At 39.4% G+C, this 21824-nt stretch overlaps 1 protein-coding gene across 1 annotated transcript in view; it reads right to left on the reverse strand.

Moving 5' to 3' along the window:
- The window catches only part of ACSS3 (acyl-CoA synthetase short-chain family member 3), an 81491-nt gene that overhangs the window by 58321 nt on the left and 1346 nt on the right, over window positions 1-21824 (reverse strand). The window contains exons 2-5 of the mRNA XM_019473564.1: window positions 12539-12727; window positions 7770-7910; window positions 7134-7214; window positions 6954-7049 (exon numbers count right to left, since the gene is read on the reverse strand). Coding sequence (XP_019329109.1) covers window positions 6954-7049; window positions 7134-7214; window positions 7770-7910; window positions 12539-12706 — 486 coding nt within the window. The 5' untranslated portion in view covers window positions 12707-12727. The remainder of the gene's footprint in view (window positions 1-6953; window positions 7050-7133; window positions 7215-7769; window positions 7911-12538; window positions 12728-21824) is intronic.

A 21824-nucleotide genomic window follows, 5' to 3' on the forward strand; every position in this document is an offset into this window, starting at 1 on the left:
GGGACAAATGGAGCCTTGTGGGATTTAAATGCAGCACAGACTGTTCTTCCTTGCCCCTTCACCTCAGGAAAAGGCAGGTGAAAAATGCACACTGAATACCTCAGTATTCAAAGCCATGCATACTTCAGTTAATTTTTCAGAGCCAAAGCTTGTTCACAGTGGTCTCTTCTGCCACCACAATAATGCAGAAAAGAGTGTCCAGACTGTTTCTCTTCTTCACAGGAAAAATGATCTTTTTATACGCAATAGAAAGAACATTGCAGTGATCTCTTTCTTTCATAAGTAGTTAACTGAGAGCCTACATGACTTAACTCAAGATACTAAAATCAATCCCCAAATTATTTAGTGAACCTTCAGGAGTTCTCACAGGTGTATCCATGCTTGCCCTACATAAACGAACAACACACAGGAAGAATCTGACAAGCATGACCTCTGGGATGAGCAAAAGGTATAGGACAGCTGTACAGTATGTACACATGTATTACAAAATACCACGAATCCACCTCTGCATCTGCAGTTATTTGCAAGTTCAAGTACACAAGTATATGGTGTTAGTTCTTCTGGACATTTTTATCCATCTATACAAATGTATGTATTTGAACATATGAACTGCGGTAAATTTACTGTACTCTCTTTTCCACATAAAGATATATTTAGTTACTAAGGAATCCTTCCTGCAAAAGAGTCTACCTCATGAGTTTAACATATTCTCTCACTTACCTGTTCCTCTTGAATTCTGCCTATTTTTCTTTTCCTAGGATTTTGCCCTACTGCTTTTAAACAAACATCTTCCTCCTTTTTTTAAAAACTACTTGATTACTTTTAATTTGCAATGTCCTAGAAATAACCTTGCTTCCTAATGTCCTTCAGAACTTGTATGTGCACGAGGAACCAAGCGTCACTCCTGCAATTGGCAGGCTGACACTTCTGTCCTGGTTTCGGCAGGGATAGAGTTAATTTCCTTCCTAGTAGCTGGTACAGTGCTGTGGTTTGGATTTAGGGTGAGAACAATGTTGATAACACACCGATGTTTTAGTTGTTGCTAGGTAGTGTTTACACTAGCCAAGGACTTTTCAGCTTCCCATGCTCTACCGACTGAGAAGGCTGGAGGTGCACAAGAAGCTGGGAGGGGGCACAGCCAGGACAGCTGACCCAAACTGGCCAAAGGGACATTCCATACCATGTGACGTCATGCTCAGTATATAAAGCTGGGGGAAGAAGAAGGAAGGGGGGGACGTTTGGAGTGATGGCGTTTGTCTTCCCAAGTAACCGTTACACGTGATGGAGCCCTGCTTTCCTGGAGATGGCTGAACACCTGCCTGCCGGTGGGAAGTAGTGAATGAATTCCTTGTTTTGCTTTGCTTGTGTGCACGGCTTTTGCTTTACCTATTAAACTGTCTTTATCTCAACCCACGAGTTTTTCTCACTTTTACCCTTCCGATTCTCTCCCCCATCCCACCGGGGGGGAGTGAGCAAGCGGCTGCATGGTGCTCAGTTGCCGACTGAGATTAAACCACGACAACTTCTCATTTGCTCAAAAGCTTTCAGAAGTTCCACAGCGAGATGGTTTGTAAATTCACAGAAGCAAGTGGATTCCACCAGATTAGCGTATCAGAGACTCTTCAAAAAAGAGCTAAGCATAAGCAATACTCAAACAAATGGCTGATTTTCACTGCCATAGTTGCACTGTAGATATTCTCTGCATCATGTATTTCAATAATGCATTCATTGCAAGCTTTCATGCTGAACAGCGAAAGTAAGCAAGTCAGTAAACTTTATCTGGACAGAAGATACACTGAGATTCAAATTAAGAAGAACCATTTGTTTAAGTTTTCTCCAGCTGCTGCAATCATTGGCAGGGAGCATTAATGCATGTGAGCTTCTCTGTCTTAGCCATTTAGGGAAAAAAAAACCCTTGTGCTTGTTGTTATCACTTTGTGTACTTTAATATTTAATAAAAAATACTTGTTTGACAAACCCACTTTTCTGAGAGATTATTGAAAAATCAATCCAATGCCTAGAAGCTAAAAAACAGTTATCTGCCTCAGATCCTACAGATCACAAAATGATGTAGAAGAAAAACATCCTGACAAAAGCTCATTTTCTATTTCATAGAACAACTTAACACACTACCCACAGTCTTTTCATGAACAGAAGAAAAAGTTAACACTTTTAAAAGTTAACCACAAAGAAAAGAACACATTTCAAAACACATTTTTAAGACCTCAAGATTTGCTTTGCTTTTAAACATTGCATTTTGTTTCTTACTTTACATTTTTCTGTTACAAAAATGATAAACAACAGGGTTTTGTACAAAGCAACATACACAGGTGTCACCTAGGCACAACCTGCTGTTCTATGAGAGATTATCAATCTTCTTCCTACTACATGCACTGGTAAAAATAAACTTAGTACCATGTGAAATAATAACATCAAACATGAATGTGAGCACATATGGCGTCACAGACTTTGTTTACATAGCAAGTAGTGAGGTGAATTAGAGCAGATTAGTAGATCAAACCATTTAATGCCAATGCTTTTTACCTCTTCCATTAGATGTTATTAGAGGTTTATTTCACACTAGACTTAGCCTTGTTCACTGGACAAAAAATGCAGCTCAAAGTTTTCTGACGGAAAGCTATCCTACAGCTCTTTGCTCCCTTGACTGAAGGGACTTCTCTTCTAAAAGTGTCATGCTGTCCCTTTCATCTGTTTCATGCAGATGACAGTAGCATGTCAGTTCACACATCACCCGTAGACTCTACTATAAAATTTCTCTTAAGTCCTATATTCCATATTTCTGGTCACAGAACTAAAACATATGACAGTGCCTTCTTGCCAAGAAGGGACAGGATCATTCACGATGTCCTCAATGCCAATGAGCATCATGAGAGATGCTGCATACCCCTGCGCTCCACACCATAAAGTACACTCTGACAATGGTGCAGCACAGGCCTAATTTAATTGTGCTTTTACTGAATGCATAATGGAACCCCAATCTACATTTAGTCATCTGAAAGACAATGGGCTATGTGGGACAGACACTGTGCAAAAGTTTCCAGTACCTTCCAAACTTAGGCTATCACTCTTAGTCTGAACCATCTGTGAGGACATCTTTGAGATCTTCCTTCAGACTGAAACACTGAGCACAGCTTCTGCAGTACGTGTATGCTCAGTTCTCTGCTCTCTTTGTCCTAGGTGGGGCATCCAGCAATGCACTTGTGTCAGGACTTTGTCTGCTCCTTCACTGAAGACAGTCACCAATCCACTGAGCATTCACGAGTGCATGGAGTGGGTTGGGAGGAATACCACCAGACATCAATGTCTTTCAATCTGGCAAATGTTATGCAATGATTAAAAAGGAACTGATTCCCAGTACTTGCCTCTGTCCTCAGTTTTCCCCTCCTCCACACCTCTGTGCTTCACACACTCCCTTGCTGCATTCAATCCATTTGTTTTGGGTAAACCTGGCTAACCCAACTATGCCTTACCCCAGCCCACAGTGCCCTTCCCTTTATGACCTTTCCCGAGCGTGACTTGGGGCAGAGGAAGAGATCATACATTGCCAACAACCACTACCTGAACCACTGCATTTCAAAGAAATGGAATCATCCTGAATGGTATTTGTTGTACAAGCAGCTGATTGCAGGGCAGGGACAGGATCTGACATGTGGCCAGAAGTACCAGCAGCACTACCACCACAAGGCCGGTCCTTTATACACTGCATTTGAGGAGAGGAAGAGACAGTGTGGCTGGATTTTTGTGCAGGAGCCTAAGAGGGCTATGTTATCAAGGCACGCCATGTCCACAGCTTATGCAGTTGCCAGGACTATGCCTGGCACACACGCAGAGCTGGGACAGGGCAAGTGGTCTCTGACAGAGCTTGTTGCTCCACAGAACTTCCTTCACGGCGCACGGCCCGTGGGGAATCCTCTCTCAAGGTGCATATGCAGTTGCCAGGACTGTGCCTGGCACACACGCAGAGCTGGGACAGGGCAAGTGGTCTCTGACAGAGCTTGTTGCTCCACAGAACTTCCCTCACAGCTCATGGCCCCTGGAGAATCCTCTCTCAAGGTGCAGCAGCTCTCACAGTCAACCCAGAGACCTACACCACCTTTCCATAGCTCTGCGACCAGTGCCCTAATTCTACCAGAAACCTCCTAAACACAGTCCCACGCTCAATACATGTACAGGAAAGGGGTAGACACACTTACTCAGGTGGGCATCTGGACCACCGGTTTTGCAGTTCCCATTGCCTGCAGTGGCAGAGAATGGGCCAAGGGGATGTTCCTGCATGTTGTTTCGCAAGGGTCCTCTAGGGATTGCAGGCATGTAGACATGTGCAGCACCATTGCCATGCTTTTCCCTGGACTTTTTTCCCAGACTGTTGGTCCTGGGACCAAGGGCATGGATGTCCTCATGAGCAGTGGGCTTGGCGGAGTGCTCTCCCCTCCCCTGATGATCTGTTCAAGATCTCTGTGGTAGGGGCACACGCACCATGCCACCTCTGAAGCATGGTTGTCCCACCTCTTCAAGAAGATGGTTTTCATCTGCTTGAAATGAATGCAGCACCACTTGTCAGTCCTCTCCCACTTGGCACTAGGCTTGACATTAGCAACAGGGCAGTGCATATGCTGGAGAAACTTTTAGGCCTTTCAGAGCACATGCTGTCAAGCTCCATGTTGCCCCTAGCTCAATATTCTGGGAGGCCAAAGCCACAGTTGTCACTATTGCAAAATGTAGCAGTAGGAAAAGAGGAATAATTTTAATCATGTTACAAGAAAGATGTTGTTGATAAACAAGGAACAGCAAAAGAAATAGGGCTGGTGAAGAAGATAGAAGCCAAAGCTTGGAAGAAATAAAGGAGCAGCTGAAAGTCAGAACAAGCAGACATCTGGCAGGCATTAGAAAATATGAAGTCACATATAGCATTTGGCCCTTTTGCATAGCATGAGAAGTACTTCAGAATAAGGTGGGAGCTCTTGCCAAAGCTTTGTGTTGGCACATGTACTTTTCATTTGCTCTGGAGAACTTCACAGCAGTGCAGTCCCGCTCATTGGATCCTACCCTTTTATCCCAAGTGGCAAAGCTTCTGTCTTAGCTTTCTCTGTAAAGATGTCATTCATATGTCTAAAACCACTCTGTGAACCAAATCAATAAGCAAGGACAATCAGAGGACTTACTTCAGAACTGCACTACTGCTGTGATATGAAATATCATGTAGACACACCCCTAATGACCATTGCTTTTCTGGACTGGAGGATCCTTGACCTGCTTCAAGAGGCATCTTCTGCTTGTGAGAATCTTGCTTATAAGTTTATAGAGTGAACTTTGAGCAGTAAAGTATACTTCTAACTTCCAAAACAGGATGCAGGAAGCACTAGTCAGTTCTGTAGTGTTTGATGCAGCAGCATCCAAACAATTTTAGAGGCAGCCTCACCTTACTACAACTGTTCATGCTTCTTCAGTATCCCCAGGATTCAGAAACATATTTACTCAAAATTCAGGCACAATCCCAATACCAGCTACCCAGCAACAGCAGCGTATGAGTTCGTAACAGTGAAGCACATCTCAACCAATACCAACTTAACTGGTTGTGCAAACACCAAAGGATTGTTCTGATAATGCTTGTTCCTGAAAACAATAACAATCCGTTTCTGTTCTAGTATGGTCATCTTCACTTGTATGGTGTATTAGCAGGAAGATGGAGAAAGTTGAATCATAATACACATTTCCTTATGCAGAACTTCCGCACTTATGATGGTCTGCAAACCAGTATGTTTCCACCATGTCATGCTGACTCCACAAGCACTGGGTACAGATGGTGCTCTAACAACTGCTATATTCACAATGTCATCCAAGCTTGCTTCATATGCTTTTTCAAGCCCTCAGTATCAGTACATTCACTATACTTTTGCAGTTCTTGTATGCTCTGCCATGAGTTATCATTAGATTTTCTTTAATGATTCACACGTTTCAAATTACCACTACAAATCAACAGAGGTGATCAGCATGCCACAATGGCAGAGCTAAAACAACTTCTGCCTCTAGGACTGTTGAAAAAGACAGAACAATTACTAGGTGGGCTTCACTCTGCATAGTATTGGAGAAGCTGGGATCTATCCAGAATTCTTAATATCAGGTGAATGCAGGCAACTAAGTCTCAGCACGCTTAAGAGCTAACAATGTCAGTGCTTTTACATAAAATGTCTTTCACTATCACTAATGGATACTGGATTCATGCCCTGAAGAATAAAGAAGATGGTTCAAGCAACACTGTATCTTCTTGCCTGGTGAATAGAGAACAATAACTTCTGAAAAAATAACAATGTAAGGCAGTGTGATTGCTTTTTTGAGCACCAAAGTTAGGATGCAGCAGGCCACTCTAATTAGACTAGTCTCTTCTCCACCCCACTGAGTTTCATCCCCCAAGGAGAAGAACCAAGCCCTGAATGTCATCTGAGTCTTGACTTCAGCTGCCTTGAGTGGTAGGGGGAGGAAAGAAGAGACAAGTCTCCTTAAGAGTTCTGCCTCCAGCCAGAGCTCCCAATTGCCTCCAACTCAGATCCAGTAAGAATTTGTCATCTCCAGACATGCAAAACACAACATCGTCTCCTAGGTCCATAATAAAGGTAGTCCAATGTCCTGTGGCTGAAGCCTCAGCCACACAGGTACACTCCACAATCTGCCATTTCTAGGTCTGCTGTTTTGGAGTTCCTTGCCCCACTGACCATCACCAGTCACACAGATGAAGTAGACAAGTTTGAAGAATAGTGAAGTAAATTTTTCTTATGAATTACTGTAATAGCCAGAAGAGTATAAACACTGAAGATATACACACAATTTAAATATATATGGCATGAAGAATGGACAGGCATAAACAGGATCATCAGGATCATCAATGGGAGGAGATGCTGCCTTTTCAAAGGCTGGCTTTTTAGAATGGATCATACCTCATACAAAATTGTAGTATTCCCATGAAGGAGAGGTCCATAGCAAATGTAGGAATGACCAACAACCCAGCCTAAATCAGAAGCTGCCCACCACACCTAAAACGAAATAAAAACATAAATATAGTGGGGAGTTTTTAAGAGGGGTTCAAAAAAATTTACATGACATTTAAACAGAATTACCTCACCAGGTTTGAGTCCATATACAGCTGACATTGTCCAGTTCAGCATAACTGCATAGCCACCTGTTGGTCTGACAACACCCTAAATGAGAAAATTTGAACATTTAAGATCATTTGAAGGATGTAATGCTATTCCTGTCTCCAATGAAATTTTGGGGTCTTTGGCAGTAATAGACCTAAAGTTGTTTAATTCCAATACTCCTCACTTAAGAAAAGGATTCGTTCTGACAAGTACATGCTTGTGCTAGCATTCCCACTGAAGCAGTAATTTTGGAAAACAAACAAACAAACATACAATAAAAGAAACAAAAAAACCCAACCCAAGCCGTAGATAACAATAGTTTTCAGACGATAACTAACAAAGACTAGAATGTAGACAAAATGTACAAACATTTTGAAGTAAATGCAGTTTATCTTTATAATACTACTATTTAAATAAACAAACGTGATTTATTCCTAGACACTGACTTTAAAGTAGTGAAACGTGAATAAATGAGATTAAACCATTTCTAGCAATGTTTATCATTTATAGCACTGAGCACTGGCAAACGTTTTCAACCTTTTTAATTAAATATCTTCTCAAGTGGAACTGCAAATAAGTTGGTCACAGACACTTAGACTACAGATAGTCCTTTACCTTGGGCAAGCCTGTTGTTCCAGATGTATACAGAATATAAAGTGGATGGTCTGAGGGAACGGAGACACATTTATAACACTGTGCTTTTGCAAGCTCTTCTTCCCAGTCAAGATCGCGACCTGGGACAAGAGGAACATGGCCCTGCCCATTGAAAAATAGAAAAGTGTTGAAAGAAAAACAGATGGAATAAACAGAAGTGGGTCAAAAAACATGTACTATTCAATTTTCTGTACAGTAATCTCTGCTGCATTAGCTCTATTTACTATTTAAATCTTATGAATATAAAGTTCCCCTATAAAATTCAAGAACAATCTACAAACAGATACACCAAAAATTTTAAAATTTCTTGTAAAAGAGAAAAGGCACGTGCATTACATACACATCTGAAAGTCAACATAAAAGCACAACAACTGTACACCCACCAAATTAGGTCGCTTGTAAATGAGAACTTTATCAGGTTTGCTCTGTACCCTTGCCAGTGCTCCTTCTAGGAGGGATATGTATTCCACTTTCCTTTTCGGTTCTACTCCAAAACTTGCTGTTACAATAAGTTTGGGCTAAAATAAAGAAGTTAAATTGTTAATATATACATTTGCAATATATTTTATATCTGTAACCTAATAACATGTTTTCCAGGAAATTCTTTGATTAATGACACTCAATGTATAAAATCTGTCTTCACATAATTAGAAACAGGGGTTTAGATCAGTTTTCTAAGGAAACCAAGCTTGTGCGATCGTGCTGTCCATGCATCTGTTTTTTGTTCAGGAGCACACTAGCAACTTCTGACACTTTTCACCATTTTCAACCAAATTTCAGTAAGAAATCAACAGAATTAAGTTCTTGTAAGTTGCACAAAAATTAATGAACAGAGATAAAAACCCATCTCCATCTTAGCGCCTCCATTAAGGAAAAGTGGTACAGTGATGTCAGCAATTATCTGTCCTGTTCAGCCTGCTTTCTACTTATCTGCCTGCACACAATGGCATATTTCAAAACTAGCTATAGCACTTTGCTGGCTCTTTTCCAGCCTGCAATTAAATGGCACGGGAGGGAAAATAGGGGAAAGAGGAAGAAGAAGGCAAACAAGAGATGACAGGAAACTAGAAATACAGGAAGAGAATAAGCTAAAGTCATAAGGCACATGAGGGAAGTAAAGCTAGAGTCTTTCAAGTGATGGTTGCAGGATTCAGGATGCAAAACCACTAAAAATCAGATTTCCATTATTCTGGGGTTTTTTAGAATAATTTCTATTTCCAAATGTGGATTTAGCATCTTTGTCATTAAATTAACCTCAGGTTTTACGTAAGATTTCCTAAGTCAAGAAATCTGCATACAAACTATTTTGACTCAGGTTCCAAGATCAGTATTTTTATTTCTTGTATTTCAGGAAATAAAAGGTAGCACCAAAGAAACTGTGTTAGAACACATTTTAATTGGAGAAGAATGAGTCTTCAATGTCCTTGCTTTTGGAGTTTTAGAAGTGTATTTATCTTATGCCCCTCAGTTTGATCAAACTAGTTTACTAATTGTATGCATTAGCAGAAATCTCATTACATAGGCACAAACCACAATGCCACAGTTAAGGCTGCATTAAACTCAGCACAGAAAGCACAGATTAAATTGTTTTCTTGTGCAATAATAACATGTTTCCTGTCCAAATCTGCCATTCAGGGAAGCTCGCTAATTAGTTTGTATTCAAAATAAAGATTTCAGATGAGTTTTAAAATTTCAGCATTTGTCATCTTTCTCTTTTGGGATGCACTGATTTTAATAAAAGATGACACAATACAATGCAGTTAAACTGAAAATTCATCTGGAGGCTACCCTGAAATTAGACCGTAATTAAAGTAAGATATTAACACAGTTCTATTCGATTGTTAAGATGAAAGACTGTTGTCAACGCCGGGTTTACAGTCATTTGTAAATAGTGCCACCTCTGCTCATCAACTACTTTGTATGCAGTAAGGAAGTCTAAAAATAACCAATACTAAATTGGCTAAGGTGATGTATTTTCCAGGTGAGGATTACTATTTGGAAGCATCATGGATCACTCTGTGCAAATCAAAGCTCCATTACTGGCTTTAACTGCTGTTTTCTAGTATTTTACCTCTCTGTCTACTGATATTATTTTCCCTGCATCTCTGCTCCCATATTGCTTTTATACACCCATTTCCCACCTCTTCTGTGGCTCTATGTAGTCCTGCACAATAAGATTAGATAGAAATATAACTAGTTTGAAGTAAAACCAAAAAAATCCAAAGGTTTGCTGGTGAAGGAATGCCAGCAATACTGAGCTGTAGAAAAAAAACAATATGAAGAAGTAGAAATGAGATAAAGCAAGGCCCGATTGTACCAGACCAATAATTTTATTCTGTTGTAAAGACACCTCCTACAAATTCTTCTATAGTCTCTAACAGCGTACAAGGCAAAGTCTAGAAAAAGCAATAAATAAATTTTATTGGGCCAACTAATAAAGCTGCAGAAAGCACAAACCAAAAACCGACACCTTTGGGGCACAAAATGTCAGGAGTGTCATTAAGAGGTTTACAGAGAGATCCAGCACTCAGGCCCTCACTGTTCAACACACAAAGCTCTTTTCTCTTTGTGCCACAGCCACACAACTGATTACAAGCCTATGCTCAAACTTACTGCACTTCTGTTGTGCATCCCTCCTCCTTCAAAAAAGCGACACGCATTTTAAAGAAATCCGGTGTTTATGCAGTCATTATATAGCTCTGCTGCACCTGCTGGTACTGCTCTGGCTTTGTGGTTAGACGATCCATGTCAGATTGCCATGCACATTTAGTTCTGCCAGATATTATATAGTGCTCTAAAGACAGAGACCTGAATCATATCATACAAGTAGTTAAAAATAAAAGGCAAGATACTGCCTTCTAATCTACAATACAAATTCCCAAAATAAACAGTGCTTCAAGAGAAGACAAGACAGGACTGCAACTATTATAAGGCAATTGTGCATCTTATGTATCAGCAGCTGAGCTTGCTGCCTAATCACTCAAAACGTTGGATCATCTTATGATGAGAAGTGCAGGTAACCATTCATATATTCATATAGCCATACCTGTGTGCAGGAACTATGTCTTATTCAGAATAAATTATTACAAATATTAGCTCATTTTTTCAAGGAAACCTTATTAAAATCTCCAAATGTCTCAACTGTAAATAAGGGAGGAATACAGTATTTCTGGAATGGAAGATAGTAACAGATATTTTTGAGTAACTTGGGTCTCTCATACATTTTGTATTTCAAAGAATTGTTGTTCACTTGCAAATCATAACACTGCTTTCGCGAAGCACTTTCAAAAATCGTGTCTGAAAAACTCCATTACTTGCATTTTATTTTGCAGGGTTTGGACTTAAAATCTAAAAAGCCCCCTGGAATTGTTATATTATTATTGTGATTCAAAAAACATGAGAAAATTTGGTTGTTGAAGGCATAGCAACTACCCTATCAAATAGGCATATAACCATATTGTTCTTAAGTATTCTCGGTTTTCCTAGTTTACTGAGATAAAGGGCTTAAACAGATGTCATGTTAATTTCTTAAAATATAGTTAATGTCCTTCAAAAGTATCCATTGTTTCGATATTGTGAACTATATATTCCCAGATTCAGGTGAAAAGAAAGATGACAAGAAATGCCTGTTCTCGCGGTCTGTATTACTTCTTCACAATTCACCGCAGAGCACCTGTAACTGCCAATACCTGACAAGAGTAAAAATTATCAGCTGCAGGACTTTGCAGCATTCCCAGACCTATTTAAAATTCAAGATAAATTAAGGTAAGCTGGTGAAGTATATGTACCTTTTCATAGTCACTAGAAAGTGCTTGGTATTTCTTTCAGTTAGATCTTCCAATAAAATGTGAAGTTTGACCTTTCTTCCACAAGAGCATCTCACAGCCAGCTTTCCATCCCACATCTTTAACTCTTTCTAATGCATCTTACCAGCATTAGGTCCTGCACTGCAGCATCCAAACCAATTCACATAAAAGCCTAATAGAAAGTTTAGGGCTTTTTGAGACTGCTTCAATTAACTTTTGAGTTCAGCAGAATACCATCCATCACAGCTACTCATACACATATCTTAAAGATAATCTCAGTAGCGTGCAATTCACTTATCAAGAAAGCTTTGCAGTATTGCAAAATTGGAGTGTGTTTGGAAATTTAGATTGAGGATGTGCTTCTCCTCTTTACTTACACTTTCATTACACATCAGATGGACCAAAAACCATCCAAAATATTTAGATGTGCCTTTTAAAGAAAAAAGAAAAAGGCAATGTAAATTAGGATTTAGCCATGGTCTGCAGCTAGTAATTCTATAGCTAACCTGGCAAAAGACTTGCTGTGTCTTTTTTTACATCAAGTAAACCAATGAAGTCATTTAGGGTTGGCAGCATTTTCCTCATACACTTGAGGAAAATGCTGGGTGAAAAGCCCATTTTAAGGTGATGCTTTGTAGACAAAGATTGACAAATGGGAGAAGAAAGTATGCTCTAAGCAGCAGCGTGTTAAACTCATGCTTTTTTAAAAGAGGTCAAAATTTGTATCTCAATGTCTGCTATAAAAGTATCACTCTCAGCACAGATGTAGTACTTTGTTCACATTTCAATGTTAGGTATTATAAACAAATTGAGACTGCGTGCCACACAAGGAGAAATGTTATCCTCTCTGGAAAAAAAGGTTTTTGACATTGATTTATATGAATAACTAATGCAATGGTGTTTGTTGTTCCAAATACGTATTACCTTTGCATGATCAATGCGAACAGAAAGCTCTTTAGATGCAAATCCACCAAAAATCAGGCTATGAATGGCTCCTATTCTTGCACAAGCCAGCATACAGTACACTGTCTGTGGAATCATGGGCATGTAGATGACCACACGATCTCCTTTCTTCACACCATGTCTGACCATGACATCAGCTAACTTGGAGACCTGTACTGACAAAACATTCACAACATATTAAAAGTTTTTCCAGATCTGCTGTTGTCCCATAAAAAACAACTTTCACACAATCAACAAACACAGGACATTAAGGAAACAAGCCAGTATGATACAGAAAGTAGATGAACGATACAATCCAGATTCAATAAATTTAGGACAATTTCCTTTTTGCAAAAAACACTGTAATACATCTCTCTGGTTTTTTTTGTAAAATGAGAATGGACTGAAGCTAATTATTTTACACATTAGAGAAAAAAATCAATAGCAATGTTTTGCAAACTTTTAAATGACACTCTAACCATTCTTTCTTTTATCCAGATAACTGCTTATATTTCTCAATTTTACCTTTTAAGAATGGATGTAAAGAGGGCATTTCATAACACAAATTCTGTCCTAAATAGCTAAGTTTGAAACACAAATGAATATGTAGTAATATTTTCTCTGCTACAGTGTTGTAAACTTCTCAGAACCCGAGACAAGAAATCTTATCCCCTGAATCAAATGTAAATACAAATTCAGAGAAATACATTTAGACTTAAGAAACCATTTTTCCTCTCACTTTCAGATTTTCATTTTTGGTATGCAGAAGCCTGAAGACAGACTGTGCATGGCAGCAAAGGACTGGAACTCAAGAAATGTGACAGATCAGCAGCAATGTCAACCATCTGTATCACCATGAGAAAATATTTATTACCTTGACAGTATATAGTATTCTGTCACAAAACCAGTATTGAATATTTCATTAGTACACCAGGACGGACAATTTGCCACATAGTAAGTTCTGTTAGAGTGAGCATGGGAGCCTGTGACAAGCACTCTGTACTTGTCCCAGCCTGCTTGTTGCAGCATGGAAATGTGGCATCTTCTGAAGGAAAAGCAAATTACTAATTCCCCAAGAGCAATGGAATGAACTCAGCTGTCAGAGGTTTCTCGAATTCCAGAGGCTGACAGTTGTGTAACACTCACTATCTAAACCTGTTCACTGCCTTTAAATTTTTCAATTAGACATCAGTGTGTAGAGGTGTATAAGTAATAGAGGTAAAACTGCATGTGACTGTGCACAAAACATAGGCTAATAGGTTAACAGGAAAAACTGCAGACTAAGAAGAAACGAAGTAGACTAATAAGCTAATAGGAAACAGGATGGAAGTAGAACCATCCCAGGAAGTTGTAAACTGGAATACTCCGTAAGCGTGGTTACACGCCAGCCAGACGTAACAAGAATAGTTTTGCGTGCAATAGTTTTACATTAGTGATCAGACCAAAATGTTAAATTCTCTAGGAAGTTCTTGGGATATCTGAAGACATATAAATCTAAGTTCAGAACAAATGAGTTGCTCTGTCTTACAGGGGAACTCTTCTTATCTACAGTAGTAAAACTCTTCTTTAAGAGGTTGCCATTCACTAGAAAATACTACAATAAACATAAAAAGTTCAAACATTCTAATTTCTTTCACTACCAGTGTAACATGAATCTACTTATATATGAATTCCTGATATCTTACCTATACTGCATTATTCCTTATTTATTCATTGTATCACATAGATAAGATTTCAAGCAAAATTTAGTCTCGTTAAAGACTCTTTTCTCCAGGTACTATCAGACTGGAGAGAAAGGAAAGGGGAGGCAAACTCCTGAGAGCAGCAGGGGGATGTTGCCTGTAGAATAGAAAATACCCAAGCTTCTGAAGCAGTAGGAGATGTTTTCAGTGACCCAGCAAATAATGCAAGCAATGGGAGCAGCATAGGCCAATAATACACATTGTGCAAGCAGGACAGGGGGGAAAGACCCTCTTTTTCAAGGCTGAGCTACTCAGGAGGGTAGATTTTCTTTGAAATGTTTTACTTTCATTTATATTATTCATCAAATTTGAGTTTTCTCTGTTTAAAGAGTTACCTTATTCCAGTTTAATATTTCAAATTCTAGTACCACTGTTATTTTCCAAGATTTGTAGGCATTAGGCTCTTTCTTTTATGGTCATAGTCAAGAAAACTTGGGCCAATTACATCCAATCCTAGAAGCCTATCTGATACATGTACTGAAGAGGATAATATAGCATTACTGACTGCTTCTCTCTTCAGTGGGAACACATGTTCAGACTTTCAGCAACCTGAGACAGTAACACCCAGAAGCCCCAGGTGCATCTGACCTGTGTTTGCATTAAATACACAGCTCATCCACAATCAAACTATGCATATTTCTACACCTCTGCCTGAGGATTTAAGAAAATGGAAACGTAGAAGCCCCAAGCATGCATGCTTACATCAGAAGATAACAGCGTAGCTTCCATTTATATGGAATTGCATAAATCCCTGCTGTTATTTTCAGCCGCAAGAGAGAATATGTTTATAAGGCAAAGCCATCACCATACCAAGCTGAAAACTCACACAAACTAAGGTATGTATATGATTCATTTGTAACAGACCTCTTATATTAAATGCTACTGATCATCAAAAGAAAATATCTTTAATTCTAGGCCTACTAATACCTATCAATACTCTATGAAACTGACATACACTATCAAAACCCAACAAAAATCAACAAGGCCTGGACATGTACACAACTAGAATTTATTGCCATACCATCAGCATTTACAGTCATTTCTAGACAGGATTGGTGAAAGTAATTGTAAGTAAGGATAACAACTCTACTTCCAAAGGTAAATTCCTTTTCTACCTACTGTGAAAACATTAAAATCTGCAAACTCATTGTAACACAGAGCTAATATCACCTTATCTCAAAGAACTGAGAAAACTAATCCTTATCTTTGCTGCTTGCGAGACTCTCAAGCAGAGTGTTAACAAAAAGGCCAGAGGCAATGCAAACAATATTTAATGAGTAATTTTATATTCAGCGTAAGTGTGGATAGTAGGCAATAAGTAGTTAAACACAATGGACGAGTATTACTATTCATTATTATTATTTTATAATTATTAATGATGATGAAAAAGGCAATGTTTGCCTGCTAAAGGAAAAAGGCATCATTTAAAGATCATAATTAGTAATTTTGTAATAGAAGACCCCCAGTGCCTGTATACAAGCTATAGAAGTTTGGTACCTGGCTGTAGGAGGGAGACAGTGAAGAGATCTGCATGTGCTTAAGTCATTTTTATTGAAACCTATCATGGGTAAATTGTACTTAAAGCAGAATATATGTAGCATGCTGCAGACAGGAACCACGTCTTCCATGCAAACCCAGTAATCACTTGCCTCCCCACCCTAGAGAGTTTAATGTCACCGAAGACAATAATCTAATACAATACATGGGTATCTACGATTTTCCTTGTGCCTTTTCCCTCATCCTTATGACAGCTAGGGAGCATTTGGACTACATAATATATAATAAAGCACTTTATCTGCACCTATTTGGAAGACTAGGGAACATCATAAAGCAGGTTTACATTGCCCTTAAGATTGATGTGGAAACCCCGAAACATCCACACAATCACTCTCTAAAAAGGTGGGGGGGAAGAGTGAGTAGTGACATTTCATTGAACTGTTAAAAGCCATGAAACCTTCCACTTTGTTACAGTGTGTTGTCATTTATGGTTTACATTAAGACAGCGTACTTAATCACTCAAGATTTTACAGTTGCTATTTTCCTACCAGCATGCTATTTCTCCGCTTTTCTTCAAGCTTAAGATTGCTCTATCACTTTATTATATTTCACACTTCAGTAATAAAATCACTTGAGACCAAGTGATACAATAAGAAACTCAAGTAGGCTTTCAGCTTTGAAGATCTGGGCTTAAATTACACTTCTATCAAATGCAAGCCCCCAGTGAGCACGGCTTTATTTTTACCCAGCCATCAAACAAATACTACATCTGTATTAGCAATTCAGGTTTGGAGAAGTACTGCAGTTCTGAAGTAAATCACCTGGCTGTCCCTAGTAGTTACAAAAAGCAGTTTTGGTCCATGCCAAAAGAATTATTCTTAGAAGATACTACAACAGAAATTCCTCTCCAAAAGCTCAAAAGAGGAATTTCAAACCTTCCTGGGTTGAACAACAACTGGGTCTCACCAGTGTCGAGTCTTTCAATGCAAGCTAAACACAAAAGGATTCTTCAAATACCGAGAGCTCCTGAAACATCCTGAAGTGCATCTCATGGTGTAAAAAGAGCCATGTCACATATGCATTCCTCTAAAGCAAAGGCAGCAAGTTGCCTTATGCTCTTCAGCTTCTCCACTGTGTCATTTTTCTAAGACTACTAAAGAAAGTACTCCTTGCTTCTTTCCCCCACCCCTTGATCAGCCTTTTCACTCTTCTATTACTCTTCTTAATTATTGTTTCCTCCTTTTCCTACTGCTGCAAAAGCTTCTCCAGCAGATGCACCACCCTGCTAATGTCAAGCCTGCTGCCAAGTGGGAGAGGACTGACAAGTGGTGCTGCATTCGTTTCAAATAGATGAAGACCATGTTCTTGATGAGGTAGCAAAACGATGCTTCACAGGTGGCACAGTGCATGTGCCCCTACCACAGAGATCTTGAACAGATAGTCAGGGGAGGGGAAAGCACTCTGCCAAGCCCACTGCTCATCCACAGACATCCAAGGACATGCACGCCCTTGGTCCCAGGATCAGCAGTCCTGGGACACAGTCTAGGGAAAAGCATGGCAATGGTGCTGCACATGTCTACACGTCTGCAACCTCCAGAGGACCCCCGCAAGACAACATGCAGGAACATCCCCTTGGCCCATTCTCTGCCACTGCAGGCAATGGGAACTGCAAAACCGGTGGTCCAGATGCCCGCCTGAGTAAGTGTGTCTACCCCTTTCCTGTACATGTATTGAGCGTGGGACTGTGTTTAGGAGGTTTCTGGTAGAATTAGGGCACTGGTCGCAGAGCTGTGGAAAGGTGGTGTAAGTCTCTAGATCGACTGTGAGAGCTGCTGCACCTTGAGAGATGATTCCCTAGGGGCCGTGAGCTGTGAGAGAAGTTCTGTGGAGCAACAAGCTCTGTCAGAGACCACTTGCCCTGTCCCAGCTCTGCGTGTGTGCCAGGCACAGTCCTGGCAACTGCATAAGCTGTGGACATGGCGTGCCTTGGTAACACAGCCTCCCTAGGCTTCTGCACAAAACCCCAACCGCATTGTCTCAAATGCAGTGTATAAAGGACCTACTCAGTGGTGGTAGTGGTGCTGGTGCACTCTTCCACAAATAACAAGACAAAATATAAATCAGAATGATTTATATTTCTTTCTCACGCAGCCAGACAGCTGCTGGGATTGCAGTTAGTTACAGTGATTTCTCCTTCCTTCTTTCAGACGCCAAGAAGTTCTTTGGATTGAGAGGAAGCTGGGGATTTTTGGGAAGGGCCATTTTCCTTCCTGGTTTGGGAGATCGGCTGTGGACCGTGTGTCTCCAAGGAGGGACTGGGATGAGATGGGGATTCTGTAATACTTATCAACTTGGCACGGATTTAATGTTTGACCAGAAGTGATGCCATGGCATTCACTCCGCAGAAGAGATGGGTTCCAGACAACCATTTGCCTCAGAAGGCATTTCTGGTACTTGTGAAGGATAGCCCATAGTGTTCTGCACAACTCCTACAGCACCTATGTTCCCCTAAAAGGCCATTATTTGTACAACATCCACTTGGAGTGGGGACAGAAATCAGCAGTGAGACAGATGAAGGGTGAGCATGGCAGTTCCTACAGTAATCCACAAGTCAAAGAAGCAAAGATTTGTGGGATAGTTATGTTCAGATGGCTTTGAAGTGAGCTGTGGGACATTCAGTTCAAAGGATGAAACTAAACCTAGTCCAAAGTAAAACTCACAAACCACAAATAGTGGAAATGTCAGGAGCCTCAGCAGTTAATTCAGCATGGCTTTGCTTCACTCATCTGCCCAGGCTGCACCAAATTAAACATTACTGTAAGTATCGCTGACATTGACATGCTGCAGTATAACTATCTTGAGTCAGGGGAGATCAAGTTCCAGCTGCTTCTTCAGACTTTTACAGTGTCATTTGGAAGTCTTTTGTGTGGAATGTGAAAAACCCAAGACACCACTCTTTGGAAATTCCTCATTAAGTCTCATCCTTTGAAGAATACTAATATGATATTTTTGAAGAGCTACCCCAGTGACATCACAGTTAAATCTTTCTAGGACATGCATTGAAGAATGCCATTTGCAATTTAAATAAGATAAGGAAAACCAGCATTAAAGAAGTCTAATACATAGTTTTATCAAGATAATGTTGCTTTACCAGAAAAAGAAGATAAAAAGTTGGGCTGTCAGTCTCAGTAGGATTTTCTGTCTGTATTCTAGTTTTGATTCTAAAGGCAACTCTAAGAAAAAATATCTTGAAATCAAAGTCACTATTTCTAGCTAAGAAGGATTTGGTCATTTTTCAAGGCAGAAGGCAAAGAAAGAAGATGGAGCAAAGCATGAAGAATGAGAAAGACTACTAGAAACAAAACAATCTGGGTGATTCCTCAGTCATATACAGGAGATTATGAGCAGAGCAAGACAGATACACATATAAATCCAAACTGACAATGGCTAATACAGCTATTTTGGAAGAAGATGCTTTTAGGGTGGTTAATTATGGAAAAAACCTTCCTACAGAAGAAATTACATCCTAGCCCATTGTTGATAACCTGAAGCCCTTCTTTCTCATCCATATTTTTGTAACATTCTGTGCTGTCAGAGGCTTGCGGGGGTGTTGGTTTTACTAATCCCATCACGTTACTGCACTCAGAAATTATTTATTATGGCACTGAATTCAACATGTTAACTGTGCATTGTTATCGAAAAGAATCACAGAGAGAAATCATACTGCTTTTGTGTACATGATCTGTCAAGCATCAACAACTGCAAATAATATGACTCTCAAATCCTTGAGATTTCTTTTCAGCAAGTGAGGCATTCTAGAGAATACACCTAATGATGTAAACAGAAGGGTTTTTTCACCTACCTAACAACCTTTGCCTTAACTTGAAAATGGTAGTATTTTCCAACACAATCAGAAAATTTGTTTTTAAACAAACAGAAGCCATTGCTCCTTACTTCTTCCAGGTATCTTTATATTTCCCTAATACTACACAGATTCAGTAATATTTCTAACAGAATTTGTGTCTCCCTTATCTTTTCCTGCCATCTCACTACAGGAATTAGAGAATCTCCCAAGGCATACTCAAAACTTTGACCTACATCCCCATTTCACTGGCTTCAGTGAAAGGCCTATAACAGGCATCAGTAAAGAAAAAAGTCCAATCAGTACATTCTGGAAGAGTGTTATGTCTTAAATTTGCCAAATTCCTCCTCTCTGCATTTGGAAGATTTCACGTGTAACAACATATAATTAACACGCCTAAAATGCAACTGTATGTACTACGTACAACTTCACTTTAACTGTAATTCTCAAGACTTTCCAAGTGTGAAGACAGTATAGTTGTACAGAGTATCAACACAAACTGATCTTGCCTTTATTTACATCAATAAAGAATTGCTGAAATTGTCCTGCAATACTTCTATTCCAGTTCTGCAAAAAAAAAAAGTTTCCCACAGGTTGGGCATTAAACATCAGCAAGCTTCCAACATTTCTCTCAATTATTTATAGTTCAGTGGTGCTTAACTTCAAATTGCAGCGTCACTGTAGCTCTTAGATCTGAACAGCAATGCAACAAGTAAAAAGGATAGCAATAATTTGAAAACAACAGGCTTCCCGAGTACATAGCTCAAGCTATCCCACCCTCCCTAAGGAGCCTTATTATCTCCAACCAAGCAGCTATGTCATTTTTTTCATCCTTACCATGCGTTTGATCCTGGAACAAACGATCCAACCTGCTACAAAACCCTGCATCTTCCCATCCTGTAACCCACAGTTATCCTACATAACCTCTGGTGAATCCATGTATAAACTCCACTTTTATTACCAAAAGCCAGAAAGAGTTCCACCACTTCAAGTGCTGATGTCTTGTAGAGACATTTTGAACAGGCAGGATGTCTCTGAAAAGACATCCTCATTACAGTATCAGCTTACTGGCCAGACAGACTACTAAACATTTGTTGGACGTGGACAGTCCAAACGACAGTCTGCACACAAATACACACTGTCAGGCTATTTTAAATTGGGAAAGGAACTCAGGAAAGAAGGCAAAAGGCTCCTTTCCCCACCAGGAGGTTCATCAACTTTGGTCATGTGTCTGATCTATACTCATACTGATCTATAATGAAACATGCAGAGCACTGAAAGTCTCTTTCAAAATGACACGATATAGTACTTTCAGCTTACGCTGAGCAGACTGAGAACACAGCGACAAGCAGTGACTGAGGGCTGTGAGCCAAACATCATCATCCACGCTCCATAGTGGTTTGGTAGGCCTTTTCTCAAAGTTTCTCCTAGACCCTACAAGATCTATGATACAAAATAGACCAGTCCATGTCTTTCCCATTTTCAGCAAATCTCTTTGTGAATACCTTTGTTATCGGGTGTCCAATAGTTACCACGTAAACCAAGTTAAATTTATTCCACAGAATGGACTAGACAGCTTCAACAGACAAGATAATAATCTCAAATCCTGCCTTTTACTTATATTCCCTTTTGATTAAGGAGAAGAAGAAACTGTAGAGAATTCAGAAACAGTATTTAGATAGGACTCAGCTACCAGCAAGATTATAATGAACTTCTGAATTGGTTCTGCTACATACCCCCAGAAAACTTAAACCAGTTCTTCCATTCTGTTTGGTAATGCTGCTGTAAGAGGAAATGTAGAGGAAAGGTTGTGTATGTCAACTAGCAAAACTTTCTCATTCTGCACAAATCTACCATATCCCAAAACATTTAATATACTTAAAGAGAATGCAGGTAAACAAACTTAGGAGACTTAATACCAACATCAAACTTAAAAAGCAAAACAAAGGCTACTTTTCAAGTGCTTTTCAGAGGAAATTTCTATAGAGAGAGTCCACTTAAGATAATTTACATCAAAATATTGTATTACTTCATTAAAATAAAAAGTATTTTTATATGTATGTGCATATTTATTTCATATATACATATATATATTGTGTATATATTATGTATAAATTATATTTACACATGGTGCATGACAAAATTGTATATATAATTATAATTTTAT

This window comes from Aptenodytes forsteri, unplaced genomic scaffold (assembly GCF_000699145.1).
Source record: "Aptenodytes forsteri isolate BGI_AS27 unplaced genomic scaffold, ASM69914v1 Scaffold71, whole genome shotgun sequence".
Lineage (NCBI taxonomy): Eukaryota > Metazoa > Chordata > Aves > Sphenisciformes > Spheniscidae > Aptenodytes > Aptenodytes forsteri.